General features: G+C 40.4%; 1 protein-coding gene across 1 annotated transcript in view; it reads right to left on the bottom strand.

Annotated features, from left to right (window-relative positions):
- SHISA9 (shisa family member 9) overlaps positions 1-22,636 on the bottom strand; it is a 175,847-nt gene that overhangs the window by 13,673 nt on the left and 139,538 nt on the right. The window contains exon 3 of the mRNA XM_083872929.1: positions 6,443-6,598. Coding sequence (XP_083729055.1) covers positions 6,443-6,598 — 156 coding nt within the window. The remainder of the gene's footprint in view (positions 1-6,442; positions 6,599-22,636) is intronic.

The following is a 22,636-nucleotide window of genomic DNA, read 5'->3' as shown; positions in this document are numbered from 1 at the left end:
CCCAAGTTCATTGTGTTGCTAATGTCTAAGAATTGAGCCAACATAGATGGCAGTGTTTAAGAGAATCCTATTTTGGTGCTAAAACTGTTTCTTGTAAAAGAAGGACTATTTTCAGTTTCCTTCCACCTGCCATGATGTCACTTCTGCCAGGACCACCATATCCCCAAACTTCACAAATCTGTCAGTTTGCTTAAGGATGGAATGGCCAGTGGCTGCTTGGAAGTCTGATTGTTTAGAGCACAATTCCCATCCTCAGAGAGAATATCCTCCTGTAGATTTTACAGTAAAATGTTGTTTTTTAAAAAGTCAAAAAAGAATGTCAGCAAAGCAGATGATTTAGCTCAAGATACTGAGGCTCTGCATAAATGCCGTATTTATAATTAAAATATGAGTACTTCACTGGAAGAAGAAATGAGTGTTCTGGATGATAAAACAGGGAAATATTTTGATCAAGACTCTCCAAGCATTTTTTATTTACCTATGACAGTGTGCCTGTGGGTATCAGAAGCCAAGTGGGTAAACAACAGAGAAAATAATTAAATGATTTAGTGGAAGCAATAAAAACTCTTGTAAATTCATCTGCATGCACTGGGCAGGCTGTGAAATTTGCTGGGTCTCATCAGAAGACGTGAGTGAAACAAGTGATGCTCCACTTCCTCTGGCTGGGGAATGGGAAGGCTGAGGGAAGGTGCTGGCAGGGGGATTGCTAAAGCAAGGCTTGCTCCTGAGTGCTGCTTGGCTTTTCTCTTGTGCCTGAAGTAGAATCGAGGATTAAAATATGAAGAACTTCCCTAACAAATGAACGCTCAAAAGCTTCAAATTCTCCAGCCACACTGGGCTGAGTAAATAATAATAATAAAAAGATACCCAGCTTTTATGTCAGACTTCCTTGAGCCAGATCTGTGGTTCCAGTGTTGAGCTGGGCAGATCGCCTAGTCCAGCATTATTTATGATACAGCACATACCTCTGGATATATGAAATCATTATCTGAATCACCCTCTGGATATTACAAGTGATGCTTTAATCTGTGCTTCCCTGTCAGTTTTTCATGGTGTTAAATCCAGTGAGATACTCCTATGTCCCAGATTTTTTTTGATCCATCTTTGTGTAACTGCTTATGGAAGTGGTAACTGAAAATTTCTTTTGTCTTTGAGAAGAAACCACAATTCCTTTTTGAGCCTTCCAAAGAAGCATGAATATTTACCTCTCAGTGTAACAGTGTGGTTGGTATAGGAAAGTAAATTAATACAAACATATTGTGTCCAATAAATTTGTTGTTTTGCTTTTTCTAAAAGTGGACTGTATCAACCCTATGAATGCATGGGCAGGCATGTTGTGTGTTTCCATTTTTCCAATTACAGTTTTTCTTTCCAGGCCAGAGCACAATGAACTACAGGGAATGGTACAGAGTCTCATGGTGAGAGACAGATCTTGTACCAGCACAGAGTTACAGTCATTTCTATGGAAATTGAAAGTCTGAAGCTCAGGAGAAGGCAGCAACAAATTTCCCATCAGACAAGAAGATGGTTCAGAGATAACAGCCCAGAGCTAACCTAAGGGTGATCTTCCCTTTGGATCCTTCAGAGGACACAGGACCAGGTCAGTTTGCTCATATGCTTCACCTTTCTGGGGGAGTTGCTGCCTGGTGCCTTGGCACACTTGTGGCCACATTACTTTCTGCAGGGACCTAACTAGGAGATATTTATTCTCTGAGTGTCGTATTTGCAGAATCTCACTTTGCAGTTTTGCAGCTGCAGCAGAGCTGGATCACTGTCTAATGTTTCCCCTGGGATCAAAGAACTCTGCAGCTTCAAGAAATGCTGGGAGCTGTAGACTCAGAGATGTGATGGTGGGTCTGCTGCCAATTATATCCTTCTAGCTTCACTATACCAAATCAATTAGATCTGATTTAATCCCACAGGAGACTAACAACTCCCAGCATCAGGGAAGGCTTTCTGGGTCTGTGTTTCAGAAAGCAGTTCTGTCCATTGTAGTTTTATTTCTTTTTCTATTGACAATGTACAGTCAGTCCTTTAAATGTTTGTGTGCCTGTGTGTGAGTGAGAAGGAAAGAGGAAAATTTATGAAATAAATAGAGAATAATATTAAATTTTAGAAATATTTGTTTTCTCAGTTTTTACTTGCATGTCTGTGCACCTCTCCAGCAGCTGAGTGATCATTTCCCTGGTCCACCAGGCATTTAGAAGTTGGGTTTGGGGTATTTTTTTCATTTCTGCTAGAAGGTCTAAAGATATTTAGTGACTTTGCACTCCCTGAAACTCAGGAAAGAAAGTAACTGTTACTGAGCCAGACTTGAGAACAGTGTGACTGAATAAATAACTAATAACTCAGGATAATGAGGTTAGCTTGAGCTCTAGGAAACTCTTAAGCAACAGGATGGACTACAGCTCTTAGAGCTTAGCAGAGTGGATTTTGAAATTGGATTGTTCATGCTTTCCAAATGAATGTCCAAATGATGTGCATAAAAATTTGTGATGAGCTACCTTTGTATGTCCTGGGACTTGAATTTCATGAAGGTGTTCAGCTACAAGATCTCCATCCACTTACAGCTTTAGGCATGTCAGTATTGCTTAAGTGAGCAATAACCATTTAAGCATGGAGTAAGAACATGGTTGATGAACTGGAAATAAGAATAATTTATGCAGAAAAACCTCTTTCTGCACTTTTTACATAAATAATCAAAACAATGAAGGAAACCAGGATTATGTAGTCTCAGGTGATGAAAAAATTGGAATTTCTGAACACTGGGTGTTAATTTCCACATGACATTCAATGACCACTTCTGCTGGGACTGGTCTTGGGGCTCATTAACCCTTTTTCCTCAGACAATCTCTCACATTCTGAGGTGGGGAAAATTTAGTGCTGTTGAAAAGAGATTCTGTGGCTTGAAAATGGAAAAATAAGGGATGAACAGACTGTACCTAACAATAAGCCAGCCAGGTAGGCTAGAGATGCTAGAAGGTAAATTTCTTATCTATTTGTTCAGGAAATATGTCTTTTCTATCTCACTTCCAAGTGGTCCTATGCCTTCTGCTGATTATTCCCCGGTGGTGTGTGGAGAGTAAAATTTTAGTGCAGTGAGGAAAACAGTAAGCACATGTCAACTCACCAGTACATTGCTGTACTCCAGGTCCTCATCTGAGAATATAAAATAGGCACAGAATGTCCTCACATCATTCAGAGATGTAAATGCCAGCAGGCAGTAAGGGGAAAAGGTGAATTTGGTCAACAGCCATGGTCAGTGCTTAAGGAATTCTGGAGGCTGCAACAAATAAAGGAATTCCTAACAAGAAATGAGGAAAAATATCTTCTATTGAGCGTAAAGGGTTTAGTTGTGCACTTTGAGCATGTTCAAGTAAGAATATTTAGCTTTTTAAATAAAATACATCCACAGCAGCCTTTTCAACCAGCTCTCTTCTCCCCTGTGATGCTGAATCAGACACTGCAGTGCACACATTGCACTGCACACATGCATGAACAGTCCAATGTCCAACCACACTCTGCTGAGCTCTGTCACTTGGAGTATGAGGAGTAGCTTCAAAATTGCTTCCTGGGGATCAGCTTCCTCTCACTACCAAGGTATGGAGGATTCTTAGCAGCACAGTGCAAATTAATAGCAAGGGCACTGTTGTTTTTGTGTTCACAAGCACTTGAATCTTTACTGAAGTTAATGGAGAACCTGATCATGATCAAAACAGAGATTAATGTGACTTGCTACTTTTCCATAAACTGAATTTTCAGACAGTTACTGAGAAATGAGTAGCTCTCTTCTAAAATTAGCCAATTTTTTAGGACATCTGTAGTTCAGAAAAAAGCAGCTGTGTAGAAATTAATTTAATATTGCCTCTGGTAAAGCTTCACTTTTTCAGTTATCTAAACTTTTTAGCACTTATGGCCACATTCTGATGAGGGATATTAATGTACTATAGCTACAGTTGCTACAAAACACTAAAAATTCTTCTTCCTCCAATCCCTTATTAAAGAAAAGGCTTAAGCACAGTGGACTACACCCAAACAATAGGATCATGCAGAGTAAGGGGCACTTAAATGAATATGGTCTGCTTCAAATGTATGGAGAAATATAGAACACATCCCTTATCAAGTTTCTCTTGTGGCAAATGAATGCACCCTCAAGCCACTATCAATGAATGCAAAAGGAAATGGGCTACACACACTCATTAACCTGCTGTGAGGATCCATATATACAAGTCTGAATGTTGTCAGGAAAAAAATGCCTTTGCCCTGTGACATGAGGTCAGGGTGAGCTCAGTCTGTGTCTGGTTGTTCAAAAGATGTTGTCAGGTTCAATTTGTGTTGGTGGGCTTGATGTTGGCCAGCTCCTCTTTCCTGTCAGAGCTCTCTGAACGCCAACACGAACCCCGCGGTCTGGAGAGCTGGATGTCAGCGTGGGGACAGACCTAGGCCTGGCTGGCATTAGGGAAAAACCTCTTTGTGACCTTGGGATGTACTCAGGAGGTACTCCTGGGAGGAATCAGGGCCTTGAGTGTCTGAAAATGGTTAAAAACTCAGTGTAGTTAGTTCTCGTTCCCTAAGTCCAGGCAGAAGGTGTGTTAACAATTTCAAAACCTCTCTTGTTTTCTGCTGAAAAGTTTGGATCACAATGCAGCAGTTTTGTACTTGTGAAAATTCACCTGCTCCTAAAACTTGGCTAATATGGTCTGAGAGCAGTAGATCTGTAGGGGCAAAAAAGAGAGAAGGGGTAGGAAGAATAGAGGAAAAGCATGGGAAAATGGTGCAATCCCCCTGGAAGAAAATGTCCCTGAAAGTTATGTTTAATTTAGTTTAAGATTCTGAGAGGCATTATACAACTTCTGGAGCTGAAGTGCACAATCTTTCAAGGTTGATTTAATGGTATAGTTATAATCTAGCTACTTTAAAAACTTGTACTCAGACACACAAGAAATATCTAAGTTCTAATTTCATAATGTTTTTAAAAGGTACATTCAGTGGCTCTTGGGCAGATGAGAGAAGTTTTTAGAGTGTTTCATCTCTCATTTTGTTATGCTTAAATACCTTTCAGCTTTGATGATTGGCTTGACCTAAATTGACATCTGAAAAAGAAGCTCAATATCAGTGCATAAATCTGTGATAATCACCACATCATTACACAGTAGCACCTTTTGAAGAAGGAGTTGTGAAGCTGCTTGGTATTCAAAAGCCAGCAGAAAGCTATTAACCCTTGTTTTTATAAACAGATTTAAAATGCCACTAGTAAGATACAAAATCAACAAGCTAAAGTAAAACTGAACTATTTGAGATGGGATTTGGATGTACATTTTGTTAGAAGTCTGGTCTCCTGAAGTGCAGATAAAGGAATGTCAGTTTGTGATGAAATTTTTTCTGGCATGGTGAGTACTCTATTCTTAAGTCAGAAAGCTCTGAGCTCTTCTGCTCTTTTTCTAGGTACGTACCCCTGTCAGGATATAGGGAGTGTGGCATTACTCTAAATTTAAGGGGAAATGATGTTAACATCCATATGTGAAAGCTAAGCAAGGGTTAGTGGGAAGACCCACGAGTTATTAATGTATTAGAGTCTAGAAGGGGCTTTCTGTCATCACAGGGTGTGCAGCAGGTATTTACCCCCTGAAAACTGTTATAAGCTTAGACATTCAATATGAAAATTATTTTGAATTTTTTACTCACTATCCTCCTTTTCCCTCCCCACAACTGTTTGTTTGAGGATGTTCTCTCATTTACTTAAAATACTATTAATTGGGCACAGAAAATAGCCACCACTGTGATCTTTTTTAGGAGTTTTATCATGCACTAATTGTTTCAAATCATAAGATCTCAGAACATTCTTTCAGTGACCTACTAATGTAGATCTTGCTGGAAACGTGAAAGCTCTTACTTCAGAACTGTATGAGTGCTTTCTCTTTTTGGAAGTATTTAGCAGGTGTCTAAATCAGCAGCTGATGTTTTTCTCTCTCATTTGTGTAGAAAGCTGTGGGAAATACACATCACAATGTGATATCTCAGGTTGGAGGGGACCCACAGGGCCCATCAAGTCCAACTCCCTGCTCCTCACAGGTTTGGGGCATAAAGAACTTGGGCTGAACACTGTGTATACAACACAGGGGAAACTTGCTGTAAAATGGCTTGCAGGGCCATGAGGTGGTTTTGTGTGCACATATGAGCTCACATCATACCATCACCAATTCTTGCATTGTAGTTGTCTTATTCCTTAATTGTAGTCCTCATCTTAACTCTCATTGTGTTTCCAACTAACATGTTAATCCATATTAAACCCTACCATGGGATATTCAATTTGAAATTCTGTCATGAGATAGTCCAGATGAGCAAGACCTTGTTTTCAACTTGGAGGCAGAATGTCAGCTGCCAGCAGCAAGTGCAACATGCTGAGCTAAAGGAGAAGTCGTGCGTCGCGCCTCTTACTTACCGACTGCCTTTAGAGACGCGTACTTGTTCAGTTCTTTGCCCGGGGGCTGCTGCTCATATGGGTTTGTGATCTGTCCCAGGCTGGGATATGAATGTTGATGTGCCATCTGAGGAAGGAGGGGAGATGTTGGCATGACATTATTCATCTGTGGTGGATCTGTATTAAAGAAAATCAACAAGCATTAAGTAAAAAAGTAAATTAGTCTTAAGGTTTTCACATCACTGAGTACAGATTAGACAGAATATGTCCTGAGATTTAATGCAAAAAGCAGTATTTATTACAAAGTGGGAGTTTGAGTACAGCAGACCTGTACTTTGAACAGTTAATGATATGATTAAAAGCTGACAAGTAATTATGGCAACACACAATAATTTTTGTATAAAAAGATCTTTGAACTAAAAAGGTTTTCAAAACAATTGAACACCAACAATACTGAGTTTGCTGCAGCATTAAGATACAAAGCAAAACATGGAGTTTGTTCCAAATTAGACTGAATACAGGGCAGTAGAGTGGTTCTCTGCACTAAAAGAGCCAAACTCATTTAAATTGGCTCAGGCTGCTGCACATTTCACAGTTACACTGCTTTTAAAACCAGGAGCAGCTTCGTTATTTGCACAGCATTATGTTGTGTTCTGTAGACAAGCATCACAGTGTAAAATGTGCTTTTTTGCTTCATGACTATCATTAGGTGATTTCTTCAAAGCACAAACTTCATCCTTACATTTTCTCCTCTCCCCTGACATTGGTTATTGTAATCATACCAAGATCATGTTTTCTGTAGCAGACATACATAAAACCAGGAGCTAATCACTGCTTATTACAGCTTTATGCCATCACTCACCCTATATCCTTTCTGAAAGTGATTTGTTCCTTTATAGTAGAGAATACAGCCTGCATACTTTTCTTTCTAATATAAAATTTATCTGGTGTTTCTAGCATTCAGTTACAGCCTCTAAAACATTTGATCATAATCGTATGATGTACTCAATTTGCAAACCTAAATTTCAACAGATTTCAACATGGTCAGTGTATCTTTTTTGCTGAGTCTTTCTCTAGGCTATGTATTTTGAGATATTTGGAGCTGATTGGCAATTGTAGAACCTTTTCATGGCTTCTGCAATCACAGACAAGCACATTTTTCTCCTGCAATGAGACCATGGTGCTGTCTTGGTGACAATACAGTAACTCCCACAGCATCAAGCACAGAGCAGAGATCATGTAGACAGAAAGCTGGTCAGTTATGGGAAAGGTGGTTTATTGTGATGGATGGATTGGACCATCCTCCAAGTACTCACAGGATCTGGCAGGAGCCAAATATCCCTGCAGTTTGCCAGGATTTTAAGGGAATTGAGCCACCTGGCTTTCCACAGCTCATTAATAAGCAGGAGCTCTGAAGTCAGTTAACAGATTTACTGCTGGGAGAGAAAAGGAACCAAAGGTGTTTTTTAACTTCTTCCCTGTCTCTGGTGCATGCTGCAGCCTCTGCTGTTCTCACTGGGGCTGCCCCTGCCCATGCAGAGCTCTGTCCATCTCATACACCTGTGCCTAAGTTGGGAGGGGACCCTGAGGTAATAGGACAAAAATGGTACCAGTGCTGTAGTTTAATAAAAGGATGATTCTTCTTGCTGTTACTGGTTTTTAATAAGGAAGAACTGAAAATAAGAAACTTTTCTGTTTCAGAATACCCCAAAAACTATTGGAACACTTCTTGAATTTTTTTTTTGATAGTTTACCTTGAACGGGTAAGTTGGTTAAGTCAGCAATGCCGCAGAAATTGTTGTTATTTTAAGGAATTTTTGCTTTGTAGTAAGTAAAATTTCTCAGTATGTTTCTTTTCAGTTCTAGTACCAGCATGTCTGAGGCAACAGAGTGACTCTTAGAGCAGGAGTTTCTGCAATCCAATGCCATTCCCATTCATCTCTAGAGTACAGCTGAGGAAAGCCTCTTAATAGAATGGTTTGAGCTAATGAAGAGCTGACCACTCTTCCCAAACCATCCACACCTTCCAAATATCTCTCTCCTGTGGCTGCATCTGTGAGTGCACTTGGAGCAGGAATACCAGCACAGCTGTATTTCAGTGAAGGGCAGCACTTAAGGTACCAGCATGGATGGTATCTTCACTGTAGGGAAAGTGTCAACCTTTTAACCCTACAGTCATTAATTTTCCTTCTGAGTAGAGCTAAATCAGTACTTCATGAGTGCTACCATTATGCTCCCATTCCCTTGTGGCAATTATTATTCATTATGTCAAAACAGCATGATTTCACTGCATTATAAATATTATGAGCACCACACTCACTGCTGAAATGACTTCCAGCCATGGAGACTTGGAAAAACAATGCAAATAAGGTGTAGCTAACCAGCCTGGTTTCTGTATGTGTTTCTTACTTAGACAAATCAGTTTTATTCAGTCATCTCTCTATACACAGTGGAGAAAGTTACCCCAGGAATGTACTGGGGAAGGTGAATGAGGTGAACCTGGGCTTTGTCCAGCTGTTCAGCGACAGGCTCTGTTGTTTCTCGGTTGCTGGGTTACTAATGGTGCTGGGGTTTGCTCCCCTGAGTGTTTACAAAGATGTAAAGAAATATGTTTTCAATTTCTAGCTCTTCCTTGACTTCTCTCCTGTCTTCTTAAAAGCCCAGAACTCTTCTAAATTATGAATTTCGAGTGAATTAAAGACAGTCATTCTTACAGTGCCACACAGACTAGCACAGAGCCCCTCACTCAAGCCAGATGCTTACACAAGACTAAGTCATCATATAGAAGACACAGCTCAAATTCCTCATTCAGTTGGCCATTTGCACAAAGTGAATTAAGCAAAAGGCCACCTCTGGAAAGCGCGTTTAGCCATATTGAAGAATGATTCCTATTTATAAAGAGGCTCCCATTGGGATGGACTCCTAGGGCCTACAGGAGAAATCTTAGCTTGATATATACATCTGTCGAAATCTGAACCAAAATAAATTTTAGTCCAACGGGCCATTGCTAGTGAATGTGGCACGTGTTCACAGGCTCACTAAAGTGTGTGATCTGATTCCTTACCTTTGGTTTTCTAGAAATAAGTGAGCAAACAGGACACTTGTGTCATTTTCTCCCATTGTAGTTAGCATGATGATGTGGGTAAGTAAATTCACCTGTATTTGGGAGCTACCTGGGAAATGTTCATAACTGAAGCAGATATGGTGCAATGTAAATTCTGCAGCAGTCTGGGCAATGGGCAGTGTCAGTCTAACCACTGCAGGAACCCAGTTAGCTGTGAGCACCTGAGAGGTTTTGAGCAGCACTGCCCTACCTTGAGACAATCCACATCTATAACTAAAAAACAGATTGGCCTCGGTAGTGTCAAGTTATACTTAACACTCCTTCAGTCTCAGCAATACTGAATAGGGATTCTCCCAGGAAATAAGACATTTGTCTACAACTACTTCACAAGATGTTTATGCAAAATCTGAGATTTTTTCCCGTGAATTTGGAAAGAATAATGTTATATTTCAGGGAGGAAATAATAATCATTGGATTCTTCGAAATATTTAGTGATACAAGGGATTGGTTTCAATTGGCAGAAAGTTTAACCAGAAAAATCCCTACCAGCTTTACTAGTGACCCTTTGTGCCAAGTGAAACCCTTTATACTTATAAACCAAATATTCTGTGATTGGTATTTGCAAATAGCTGCTTCACTGAATGGGGACAACTTTAACCCGAAAGCTGTGCCTGTGCTCACAGATTATTTTTGGCAATGTGACACTGGTATTGTCCACCACAATATTCCATACAACCAGCTGCATTGTGCCCCTGCCAAGTTATGTATTTATTTTTAAAAAGCAGAGAGTATGAACATCACAAAGACTGAAAAACTATTTGTGCCACAGCTTCTAGCATGAATAATCAGACCTGATTAGCAATGGTGATATTGTAAAGAACCTGCAATATTCCCAACCTATCTTATTTTCTGCTGAAGCAAGGAAATGCAATGCCAGCCTGCTCCCTAACCTTCTGAGACTTTGAGGGGTTATTGTGGATGAAGTGTTTGTGGTTTGCTCTCTGTCTTCATGCTACCAGCCCAAAAGCTCAGCACACACAAGCTAGATGTCTGATGGGCAGAAAATGAGACAGGGAAAAAAGGAAAAATGAAAAAGTTCTTTTCATGCTGGAGTGTTTTTGCCTGTAATTCCTTTAAGACCTCAAGGTATAGAAAAGCTGCTGGGAGGCACACTGCTGGGAGAAGAAAATAACTGGTAGGAAGCTGCACCAAAACCAGTTTATAGCTAGAGAAAGTGGGGTTTATATCCCAGCCATCAACAGTGAGCCTTGTGAAATGTCTGACGCATTGGCTTCTGCTCACATTCCCAGTAGCTGACAAATATTGATCATTGCTTTATCTTTTTACTACCTTGACCTAAATCTCAGCAATGGAAGATATTACAGTTAACTGTTTACTGCATTTTTCAAGTGAAAATGCTTTTGGCACTCCTCTCTGATTGTGAATTTTGGAGTTAGTTTGGTGTGAATCACATGGCAATAGTGTTATTGGACACTAATTATTCTGCACTCTGTCTACTTAAGATGGTGTTATATCTGTTTTATGCACTTCATTTAGGAACCAAGCAATGGGCAGTCAGCAAGTATTAACTACAAATAAGAACTCAATGTAAAACCAGTCATAGTCCCATGTATGAACAGGGTAAGACAAGGTAAAAGCCTCAAAGCTGAGTGGTTTGATTTCTGCATTTTCTATAGGGTACATTGTGTGTTCACCTAGTTTGATTAATCTTGTCAAAAAGCTGCCAGAGCTATGGGAGACTCAGGGTTAGAGGAAGGGCTGTGAGGAGGCTGCAGCAATAATGAGCTTGTTCACTGCTTCAGAGCCAAGAGCCTGCCATGGGCATCCCTTGAGCTCAGCCACTTCCCTCCTCCTCTTCAGCCACGGGAGAGTGAAACCTGCTCTGCAGAGTGGCCTGGGGATTCATTCCTTTCTCTACAATGAAGTCAATGATTCAGTGCTTGAGGACAGGGAAAATGAACAAACTCCATAGGCACAGAATGGAATCTATTAGGAAATGAGTGGTTACAGGCATCAGGAAAAGCACAAATGAGAAAGGCAATGCAGTAACAAAACAGGGGAGGGTGGGGGGAGGCCAGGAAAGCAGAATGAGATTTTGCTATAAAAGCCACCTGCAGACACACATACAAAAGAAATGAGAACAAGACAGACAAAAGAAGTCTGGGAAGTCAAAGGGGGGAAAAAAGAGAAAATTCAGAGCAAAATATAATAATAGCTGAGCATTTTCAGATACTCAGGAGAAAAAGATATGCTCTGAACTAACTAAAATTGAAAATAACAGCTATGAAAACAGGATAGAGCTGAGTGATTGGAGAATATCAGTATAAAATTACTCTCCTCCCATCCATAACTACACTGACATAAGGAGCATATTTGCCTCTCTGTTCTTGAGTGTAATATACTTAATTATAAGTCCAGTTCTTCCAGCATTGTGAATCCATACTTGTGTTCCTACAAGCTTCACCAAGAGAAGCTGCAAGTACTATTTCTGAAAAATCCCACATATGATGAAAACTGTAGGATTTCAACAACTTGACTATGGCTGTAAAGTAATTCCTTTCAGTTTCTTCTTGGATAATAAGACTGTTGTCCATTCAGGACTCAGGACTGAGCCTCCTGTTGAAGGACTCCAGCCTTTGCCCTGTGTATTTGCTCCTTCCTCTCTGTAGGTTGTCCCACTGCAATTGAACTGATTCTCACAGAGGTTTTGTCTTTGTGCATTTTCTCACACCTTTATAACCTTAGTAATTTGTCTCTTTGTAAGTATTGCAATGCCACTGTCATTGTCTTTATTTACAGTCTTCCTTCAGATTTGCATTACCTGTTGTATTTTAAAGGATATTCTTACTCACACCCAGCCCATACAAGGGTTTTCTCTGCAGAAGGTGGTGCATCAAAACCAGGGTGCCATGCCCGTGAGACAGTGCCCTGGTTGTGCACATACAGACACTCCTGACCTGTGTGGTCCCTGCAGCTGAACAGCCACTAAATATGGGACAGGAGAGTGCAGGAGCCCATGGTGCTGATATGCAAAACAGTCTCTGAGAGGTGTGTGCCTATCCCTTACTCTAGGCATTATTCCCAGAAACAGCAAAACAGGTTATGCCCAAAAGCTTATAAAATTGAACCCTTTTGTTTGTATTTTTGACTACAAATATCCATGGCCTTATTCTCCACATAGTTGAAAAATGGTATTTCAGCTCTTAACAAATTAATGGCATTCTGCTGGAACATTTTCCCCAGTCTACTACAAGTTCTAAACTTAAAAGTATTCCTCTCATCTAATCTTAATTTCTCTGGCTTGCAATTTAAGTGATTTTGTATTATTGCAAGAACAGACCTTGCAATCAACTTCTTTATCATTCATTATTTTAAGTGCTTTTTTACCACTTTTCAAATATTTGTCTCTTCTTTGAAATAATAATTTCACTGCTTTCAATCTTTCCAGTCTTTGATCATTACTGCTGCCGTTTCTCAACACTTGTGGCCTTGCAGTGCAGCTTCTGGAATGAGCTTCTACCCTCAGTAATCCACAAAGCTGAGTTATGCTGTATATAATGCTGTTGTAATCCATCCCTATATGTATTTGTCCCTTAAGATCTGCAGACTTTTTTGTTTCCTCATCAGTGATGCACAAGTCATGTGAGTAGTTGTCTTGCCCCTAAATGTGATAGCTCTGAGACAATACATATTTTTCATGGCAATTTATGCTAGTCAGTGATCTGTTCTGTCTCTGCACCACATCACAAAAACATTCTTGTAACACAGACAACCTACCCATCTAATCACAATCACAGAAAAGATCTGAGATGATTGGGATGGCATTTCATCCAGCAAAAAATAATGTTTCTTTTCATGGAAGTGACAGTCTACAGTGTAAATGTGTGTCACTAAACATACTGACTTCTGCCTCTCCCTGTCCTACCAAGTCAGTGTAGGACTCAGTCTCATCCTGTTGGGATTCTCTGTGGTGCCACTGAGTGCAGGAGTCTCTCAGCACACTGATCTCTAATGCTTTATGTTTTATGTTCACTTCCTGCACAATTAACCTCTTGCTCTGCTGCTGTCTCCCATGGTAAAGGTTGTGTGGTCCCTCACACACAGATAACCTCGGTGGATCTCTGAGGATGAGCTTTCCTTCCTGTGCAGGAGATGCAGGAACACTTGGAGCGACACTGTCAGAGTGGAGGCACTGAACTCCCTCTGGGCCTGTGGTGCTGGGGCTGTGCTGGCAGCACAGAGCACAGGCAGGTGAAGGACACCCACCGTGGCTGTGCGTGGCTGTGCACCAGCAGCTGGTGAGGCATCACAGTGCTGGTGACACCAAAGGACAGACAGCATGGCAGCTCTTGACACCCTGACCTCATCTGAGACACCCATGAACAAGTTTACTGCAGGTGCAGTCTTCATAAGGAAGAATTATGGTAGGGAGATTCACAAGCTGATGTTCAGAGACAATGCCTTACATCTGGACATGGAAAAGAAGGTCAAGGAGCCCAGTCATGAAATCCATTATGCTCTGTCTTTGGTGCTTATCTTAGGAGGAGCTGATTTTCCTCTGGCAGGAGAGGTGAACTGCAGAGATGTATCAGTGAGCTGTGTAGTGACAGTGCTGCTGTTGCTCAAACAATGCCCCATGTCTGTTACTAAATGTCAAAATTCCCAAGTTTCCTTCCAGTGCTGTGGAACACTCTGCTGTCAGAGGAAGGCAATGCTATCTAGAGACACTCAAAACCAGATGGACTCTTCATTTGGACTACTTTTATCTGAAGTGAAGATGAGGACAGCACTATTTTTACAATACAAATCCTCCCACCTCCATCCCTTTAATTTCCTATCTACATCCTTCAGGCACTTACCTATGTGAAAGTCAGAGATTGTATTTCTTTTAATAATGATATAAGGGGTGGATGAATGGGTGGGAGTGGAGTTGAAACATAAAAGAAGGAAAATCAATAGCAGTGTGGCCAAAGAGGTGTGAGGCTCTACTGCTATCTGTGTCCAGTCAGGGAAGAACACTCAGTGTTCCTGTAAATGGGCCTTTTTCTTACTAAATGTGCTGCTATCACTTTATGTTTAAATCTATGGGAATTTTATATATATATATACATATACAAAAATAAGAATATATATAAGAATCTTATGCCCATGAGCTCTTCTGAAGTCTTTGTGACAGGTTACAAATGGGGAAAGAGGCAACTGCATCTTTGCACATCAGTTAAAATCAAGACCTGTAGACTGAAGTTTCCCACTGTCTTCTAGATGAAGTCTGTGATGCTGTGAGGTGCTGAATTCTCTGTGGTCACAGGGGCTTAGGAGATGGGGCATTCATCACGTTTCAGGTTTGGGCTCCTCATTTCTGGTTAGGCCCCAAGTGTGTAGGAGCCGAGTTCTGTGAAATCAGTTGGCTGTTTTACTGCCATCCGAGGAGGGTGGGAGTGGAATATCACTGGCCTTGTGACTAAACTGGCTGGAAGCCTCTCTCTTCTGCTTTTCATTTCCCTTGGGCTCCATGCTGTGCCATCACACTCACATCCCTGTAATATTTTCTGGGCTCTTGCTTTGCAAAAGAGCTGCAGTCTGAGGTTGGTTTTCCATGTAGACTTTTATTATGTGGCACTGGATCTCCTTTTATGAAGGTTATTTTTATGTCCTCTGGAGGTTTGCTTTTCCATCATAATTACTCACAACCTGACAGACTTATAATCCTCTGATAGGATTTGTGACATTGTAATCTTCTCTACAGCTACCCATTGTGGCTTCACAAACAGAGGATTATAACCTCTAAGGAGGCAATAAGCAGATGAACTCTGGAGATATCAGGACCCTGCTTTCATATCAATTTCCAGTGCTTGAGTTGTGGGAGGGCAGGGAGCAGTGCTGTGTTCTCACTCCTGCCCACGTTTCTGGTTTTCTTCATCTTCTTTTGCCTCAAGTAGCAGAGTTGAGAAATTAATTAAACCCACCAGTTATACACACTTTGAGCACTGCAAATATCCTTAGCTATGCAAAGTAAGAAAAGATAAATTCAGCAAATTTGACTTACACAACAGAATTTATTTTTTTGCCCAGAAGAGGGTTCTTTATACTTTCCCATAAGGTAGCAGTTGTTTTACAAATTAAACATTCCTGTACCTCTCCCCAGAAATAAAGAGATGTACCAGCCAGCTCAGATCTGTTGTTTTGACTGCTTTGTCTTTCAATGAAATTACTTTCTTTCCAGCAATTAATATACTTTTACACAATGGGAATGTGCCTGTCATTATAATGTTATTCTAAATATTTATATGCCTTGTTTATTGTTTTCTTTAACTGTAATGGTTTGAATACATTAAAAATTGCCTTGCTTCAGGCATCCCATTAATTTGTCTATTACCTATCCATATACCATGTAGTAGTAACAGTTTAGAAGGAAAAGACCAGACTGTATAAAATTATAGAAGCCAGTTTCATGCCTTTGTTATTTACCGTTTTGTCTAAGCAGTAAGTTAGCAGCCCCTTGCCTGTAGATTTTGGGTAACAAATTCCCTGCAGGATTCTCACATCATTCAAGGGCAAAAGTAATTAGGAATAAGATTTAAGGAAGAGTTAAAATTGGGAGGAAGTTTCTCATTGTTTCCATTCAGCCAGCAAAGGTGGAGGAAAATTTCTCTAGTGAATCATCTGGTTAATGTGAGGCTTAAGAAATATTTTGCTTCAAGGTTTATCTCACCTGAAGCACATCCCAGTGGCATCTTCAGCCCTGACATACTTGGCCCAGCAATGCAGAGTGTGCTTTTCACTTTCTGGCATAATCTAATTTATTCTTTTAGAGTCTCTCTAAAGAGGAAATTCTATCAGGGACTACAGTGAATCTGTAACATCCGGGTATGGATCTCTCCTTTCCCAACCCACCTGTGCAGTCTTGTTAATGTCAGGTTGTTAGTCTGTACTAAGCAATCAAAAGCTCAGAGAAAAAAGACAGAAGGTCAGGGAAGAATTAGAGTTCTCTTCTCAGATAAATAGTCATAATTTGTTATCTTTTAAAACAGGAGGTAAAAAAAAATTATTGCTTATGAGGTAGGTTGAGTGTTCTCCTGTTGCATAGACTCACAGGAAATACAAATGACTGGCTTTTCAAAGGATGATGACTGTTCCTTGTGCTGCAGCATTTTATGTATTTTGAAGTCTCGGAGCCACCAGAATGAGTCTTTTAATTCTTCTCACATAGGATGATTAGAGGTTTCAGAAATCCAGCCTTTCTGAACACATCTTTCTTGAGGTTTGGCATTTCATGTCTTCTCATATGTCTCATATCTTGCAGGATGTCTACTTAATTATGCCCCCTAATACACAATTTCTTCTCTGGTATCAGCAGAGTTTTGTTGATCCATTTTTGCCTTCAATTCCCTAAAGCCCAGAAATCCTTTTATGTCAGAATGCTCTTCATGGTGATTGTTCTTAAACACAGTTAATAGGAATGCACCTTGTTTTTCACTGCATGTTTCATCTTTTTACAATCTTTTGAATTCCAATCCTGTACTTCAAAATCTTTGAAACACCTTCCAGCTTGGTGGTGTTCACAAATTTAATAAGTATATGTACACTGTCCTATTGTCCTCCTCATTACTGAAAATATTGGAGGCAGAATAAAATCATTACAGAAATCACTCCATTCACTGCATCCTTCCATTAAAAATGGGAATCATTTGGGATTATTCTCTGAAAGTACTTTTCAATTTTTCACCAACCTTTTAGAAACAGCTTCTGAAAGTCTATTAAACATCAGGATTTTTTTTATAGCTACAGCATTCCCCCATCCAAAGGGCTTGTTACATTGACATGAAAGGGAATTGCTCAGGTAAAGCTCCATTTATTCCTGAGAAATCTGCATTAGTGGTCATTCATGACCATGTCCATTTCTATTCCTTTCTCCCTTCATTTCCCTTGTCCCTTAATTCATGAATTAAATGAATACTAAATTATTTGAATTGTGTTCTGTTCTTGCTCAAGGCTTGACAGCACACCTTGTTTTTGAGTGTTTTACAGAATTTCATCCATTGAGTGAATTCTCAAAGATAATGACAGATGGTGGGCCCAAATCCTTTTTCTCTGTTCAGATGAACCCTTCTGGGTTATCAGATAGAAACGGAATATAATTTTTCCAACAGCTCTTCAAACCTGCCCCTCTTTTCCTCAGGTGTGATCCCTCTGTTTTCTGAGGTTATTTTTTGTTAGTTTCTTGAAATTGCTTTGGTTTTTTTTTTTAGTGAATAGTGATGTCCTGTCTTCCAAAAGGCACGATTTGATTCTTTGAATCTTTAGATGTTAACTTCTAATAACTAAAATAAATAAAATTTTTAAAAGTAGTATTTTGGAGCCCTACGTATGGTTGTCTTTTAATCAACGCCAAACCTTATCTAAGCAGGCATTTATGTGAGCCACAGTAATTTGGATTGGCCCTTTATGCAGAATAATATGCTAACATTTAGCTGCTTGGTTATGATGAGTTCCACATTGTTAATGCAATAATTTCCAGAGTTCAATTATTTTATATTTGCATAATGTTGTTTTATTCAAATATATGCACAAGAGTTTCAGGGGAAAATAATTAGGCAAGACAGGATAAGACAAATAACTCCTTTTGAGAAAGAAAATGAAGTCTTTGGTGAGGGAATGTTGTATTCCTAATACCTGTCTGAGATTTAGCCCATCTCATTTGGTTTTGGCTACTGAGGTGAATCCTCAAATCTAATACTGCAGGCAAAGCAGAGTGGGTATGTCCTGTGTGAGTAAATACAGAGCAGCTCAGTGTCCAGCTCTGGTTCTTAAAGCAAATCACGTCCAACCCAGTGGCTGCAGAATGTGGTTATCAAGACCCCTTGTGGAGAGGTGTCTGACTCTCATCTGGTGTTCCCAGAGCCTGCCCCTGCCCCACAGAGCAGTCCCAGGCTGGCAGAGCAGGAGGCTCCTGCTCCCTCCAGGCCAGGGGGTGCTGGGGTGCAGCTGCTCAGCCCAGAGCTCCTGCTGGGAACTCACCACACACCACTGCCCTGCTGGAACACTCATTTACTCACAAATGTTTCCTGGTGCAGCCACTGATGACATTTCAGCAAGAGGTAAAATAACTCTGTTTCATGCTAAGGCACTAGAGACAAGAAGTAATAGAAAATGAAGAAACTGATTTTAAAAGACACCTTCTTTTTTGCACCTAAAATTGTGGATCTCAGAACCTGTCCTGAGGAACAGGGGACAAATATCTGTCCATTTCCCCCCTTGGAATTACCACCCAGGCATTTACTAGGAGAGGAGACTTACTTTATATTTTTTATTTGAGTTTATATTGCAATTTTTAAGGAAATTAAGCTACCACTTAATTTTAATATTACAAATAATTTTAAGGATCATTCAAAAGTGTGACTTCAGCCTTCAGATTATTTGATTTTCTCTATTGATGATGCACATATCCTTTTGAAGGAAGTGCCAAGTAGATAGGAGACTGGAGGAAAAGGAGGACAGAAAATCTTTCCATAATTAGGACACAGGCAATCCTGTGTTCAACAGGAACTTTATATTCCTATTTCACATTTCAATAATGATCCCATTTTATTTTGAACCTCCAGACTTAAAAGACAACTGTGAGAGCTGCTGCCTCTCCCCTTGAGTTATTTTAGGAACCTCTTATGTGTAATTTCTGTGATCAATACCATCCCTGCACATACCCTGACGTGCAGCATAAAGATGGCCTAGTTCTATTTTTTGCATTTTAATGGCCTTTTGCAGAGTGACACCTCTACTCTTAAAGAACAATGAGGAAGATATGTCTCAATAAATGAGAAAATCTTACTGCTTTGGAGAAGCAAATTTCAGCGGCTTTTAAAAGACTTCCCTCAACTGAGCACACATTGAAACTGTCCACCCAATTGCAATCTTTTTGCCAAAATGCAAATATTTTCTTCCTAGCAGTCTTTACTGAAAACAGATATCAAAATAACTGCAGTAGTCCAGGCACAGGTCCCTGTTCCTCTGGGAGTGAGGCTTAATGGGCTACATGACCATGGGCATGTTGCACAGGCAAGAATAACATTGAGCTGGCAGGAGGAGAAGGCTGGAAAAGCTTTCACCTGTCCAGTGGTGGATTCCAGTGGAATGAGGATGGATTAGTCCTGTTAGGCTGAGCAGGTGAGCCTGTGGGGACTGCCCTGCTGTGAGCTGAGAGGTAGCACAGGTGTCCTTTGAGGGCTGTGCACAGCAGTGCTGCAGTCAGCAGTGCTGCACAGATTGCAGCCAGGACTCCTCTGCTCGGTCAGTGTCCCAAGGGTGTGCTCCTGCCTGGTGCTCCCTCCTCTCTTATCCTGCCGGAGGGAGTTCTCACACCACAGCTCCTCCTGCCAGGGAATTGTACTGCTGTCAGGTTTCTCTCAGAGCCTTTCCTTTTTGTTTAGTTTATTTCTGTTCTACACTAGCCTAAGTTAGACCTTTTCCTGGGTCTTCCTGCTCCCTATGATGTGTGCTGGGAAGGTGCTCGGCTGTGGGGCATCTTCAGCCATGTCTTCTCTAGAGTTTATGGCTGCCTGTGCTACATTGCCCTCAAAAACATCTGCATACAGGTGTGTGTGCTGTCTCAGGGAGGCAGCAATAGCATACAGATCCAGGACAGTATCTCCAGCCCAACCTTTTGCCTTCCACTTTGGTGTGTATCTACAGCAAAAAAAGTTGCCTCCATAAACTCCTTATTAGACAGTTTCTTTTCTTTTTTCTGGAATTAAAAAGTACTCATTCCTGAATGAGTACTAGCATTCTATGCTAGTAGATTATTCCTCTCATGGCCTCTATTTTCTTACTATTCTCTTCATTCTTGTCTCTACTTCATTACAAACTCAAGTATTTTATAATTTGTAAGCTGAGGCAAAAGTATAAAAATGTAGATCTGATATTTTGAAAACTATTATTTATTGTGAAGTTTTGATCAGTGCTCAGGCTTTCATTTGCTCTTGGTGGAGTTGACACTTTTTGAGAGTGGCAGAATCAGAGAAATTTAAAACATTTCCAAAGCTCTGCCTGAATGTGTTTTATGAACACCTACTTTAATGGAGTTAGGCCAATATTTATAAACTGAATTTCAGTAGTTCAGCACATCTTCAGTAGTGGTACCTCAGCACTGCTCAATTTACAAATGTGCTGCTGTTGATTAAATTCACAGTACCTTTTCCCTCCTCAGCACAGTGCATTGCCTGTGTTTTATCTGTGCTTCTCATGACCAGTGTGCCCCACCTCACACAGAAACCCTTTAACCCAGTGAGCACATCTCACCCCATCCATCTTCTTGACCTTCTTGACAAGACCAGCTTACCAGTTTCTCTTTCTAAGCTGAGTTTTATAACATCATTGAGATCAACAACCCTTTTCACAAAAGCCACTGAATAAAAATGAGTTGTTAAATTAGCTCTCAGTCCCTTGCAAATGAACATGGGCTGCTTTTGCACTGAAGCCTTGAAGGTGGTTGTTATCCCATGACATTTCCCTCAGATCTGTCTTTTACTAAGCCACAGGAACTTTATTTCCAGTCTGGAATATAACACTCTCACTGGTGTCTGTATTCATGTAGGATTATCTAAATGAGGCAATGTACTAAGGACTGACTTCTCTATCTTGGGGATTTTTCTTCCTTTATTTAATCCACATAAGAAGCTGTTGTCTTGCAGTCCTTTACCTCTCAGCAGGGTAAGTTGGATGAGTTTACAGAACATGAGGAACTTTCCAAAACTGGACCTTTTCCCTCCTGATTGATGGATTGATACTCAAACAGAAATACTGGGTGTTGGGTTTCAATAATTTGTTACAGTGCCACTACATCAAATTTAAGTTCCTCTAAGAACCATGATTAGCTGATACAAAATGATGAATGGGGGACTGCTAATGATGCTAATTAACAGTGCTTTTGAACCCAAGTGCATCTTGGCAGGATAGCAACACCCAGGACAGATTTTGAGTGTCTGCCCAACAGTACCTGCCTGAAGTAAAATGGGTTGGAAGTCAGGCTGAATAGGGGACAATTTATAGCCCTTTATAATACAGCCTTTTCTGTCATGTCTGTCTCCTTATTAGATGGACTCTTGTCACCCACTGGTCTTTCACAGTGCAGTTCTTCATCTCAAAAACTTAGTACAGGCCCAGAAGGAAAAGTAAAATTGCTGCTTCTTTTCTCAGGCATTTCTAGTTATAACCCATTACTCTGCATACATTATTTTTAATGGATTGCAGAATGCCTCTTTAGCTTTCTCAGAATGTCTTCCAAGAACAAGGCTTTGTGGACTCCTGCCAGGCACACACACGTATGATTTGTATGCTGTCCTTTTCTTTTATTGTTGGGAGCAAAACTGTCTTGGCAGCAGCTTTGCTAGTCTTCCTTCCACCCTATCTTGCTCTAGAACTCCTAGATGCCAAAGTCTCAACCTTCTCTGCCTCAGTGACAAATACAGGCAGGTGCTCAGGGCCTGTTTTCTGGCAACTTTCACTTATGACAGGTTAAATTACCAGTCCCTGAAAACTGAAATTCTGGGCACAACATTATCAACAGGGGCTAAGCGTGGGGTCGAGTTTTCATCCTTGGGACTGCTACCTGCCTGAAGGGCATTTGCTCCTGGGCAAGAACCTTCCTGCACAGCTGACTGCAGCAGTGAACTCTTTCAATGTTACACAGATTATTAGGAACACTTTTCCATGCAGTCTTGTTTTTATTTATTTATTCCTGATGTGCTAAGAATTTGCCAGGCAGAAAAAGTCACAGTCCCTGCCCTAAGGGGAGCCTGCTGGAAACTCTGATATTTGCATGCCTGTGAACTTCCTCTGTGACCAAAGACAATGTCCCTGCATGAATGTATTAATTCTGTCAGAACCATTGCTTCTCACTGTGTGGTACTGTAAATAGTTTCTGTCCACAATAATGGATCATTACTCAAACTTCCCACAGAAACTCAATATGCTGTAAGTGGTTTTCTCCTTGTATTTATTATAATTTACCTCCAACATTAATCAATGCTACCTCAGGAAAATTCTCTTTGTATTATATATTTACAGACAGAAATAGTGTGGTTAATAATTCATTTTAGTGTACTAACAGATAAATCATATAGCAATCATTTAGTCTT

This window comes from Zosterops lateralis (genome assembly GCF_965231275.1).
Source record: "Zosterops lateralis genome assembly, chromosome: 15".
Lineage (NCBI taxonomy): Eukaryota > Metazoa > Chordata > Aves > Passeriformes > Zosteropidae > Zosterops > Zosterops lateralis.
Note: the sequence above shows the minus strand (reverse complement) of the source record. Positions and strands in the feature narration are given on the sequence as shown.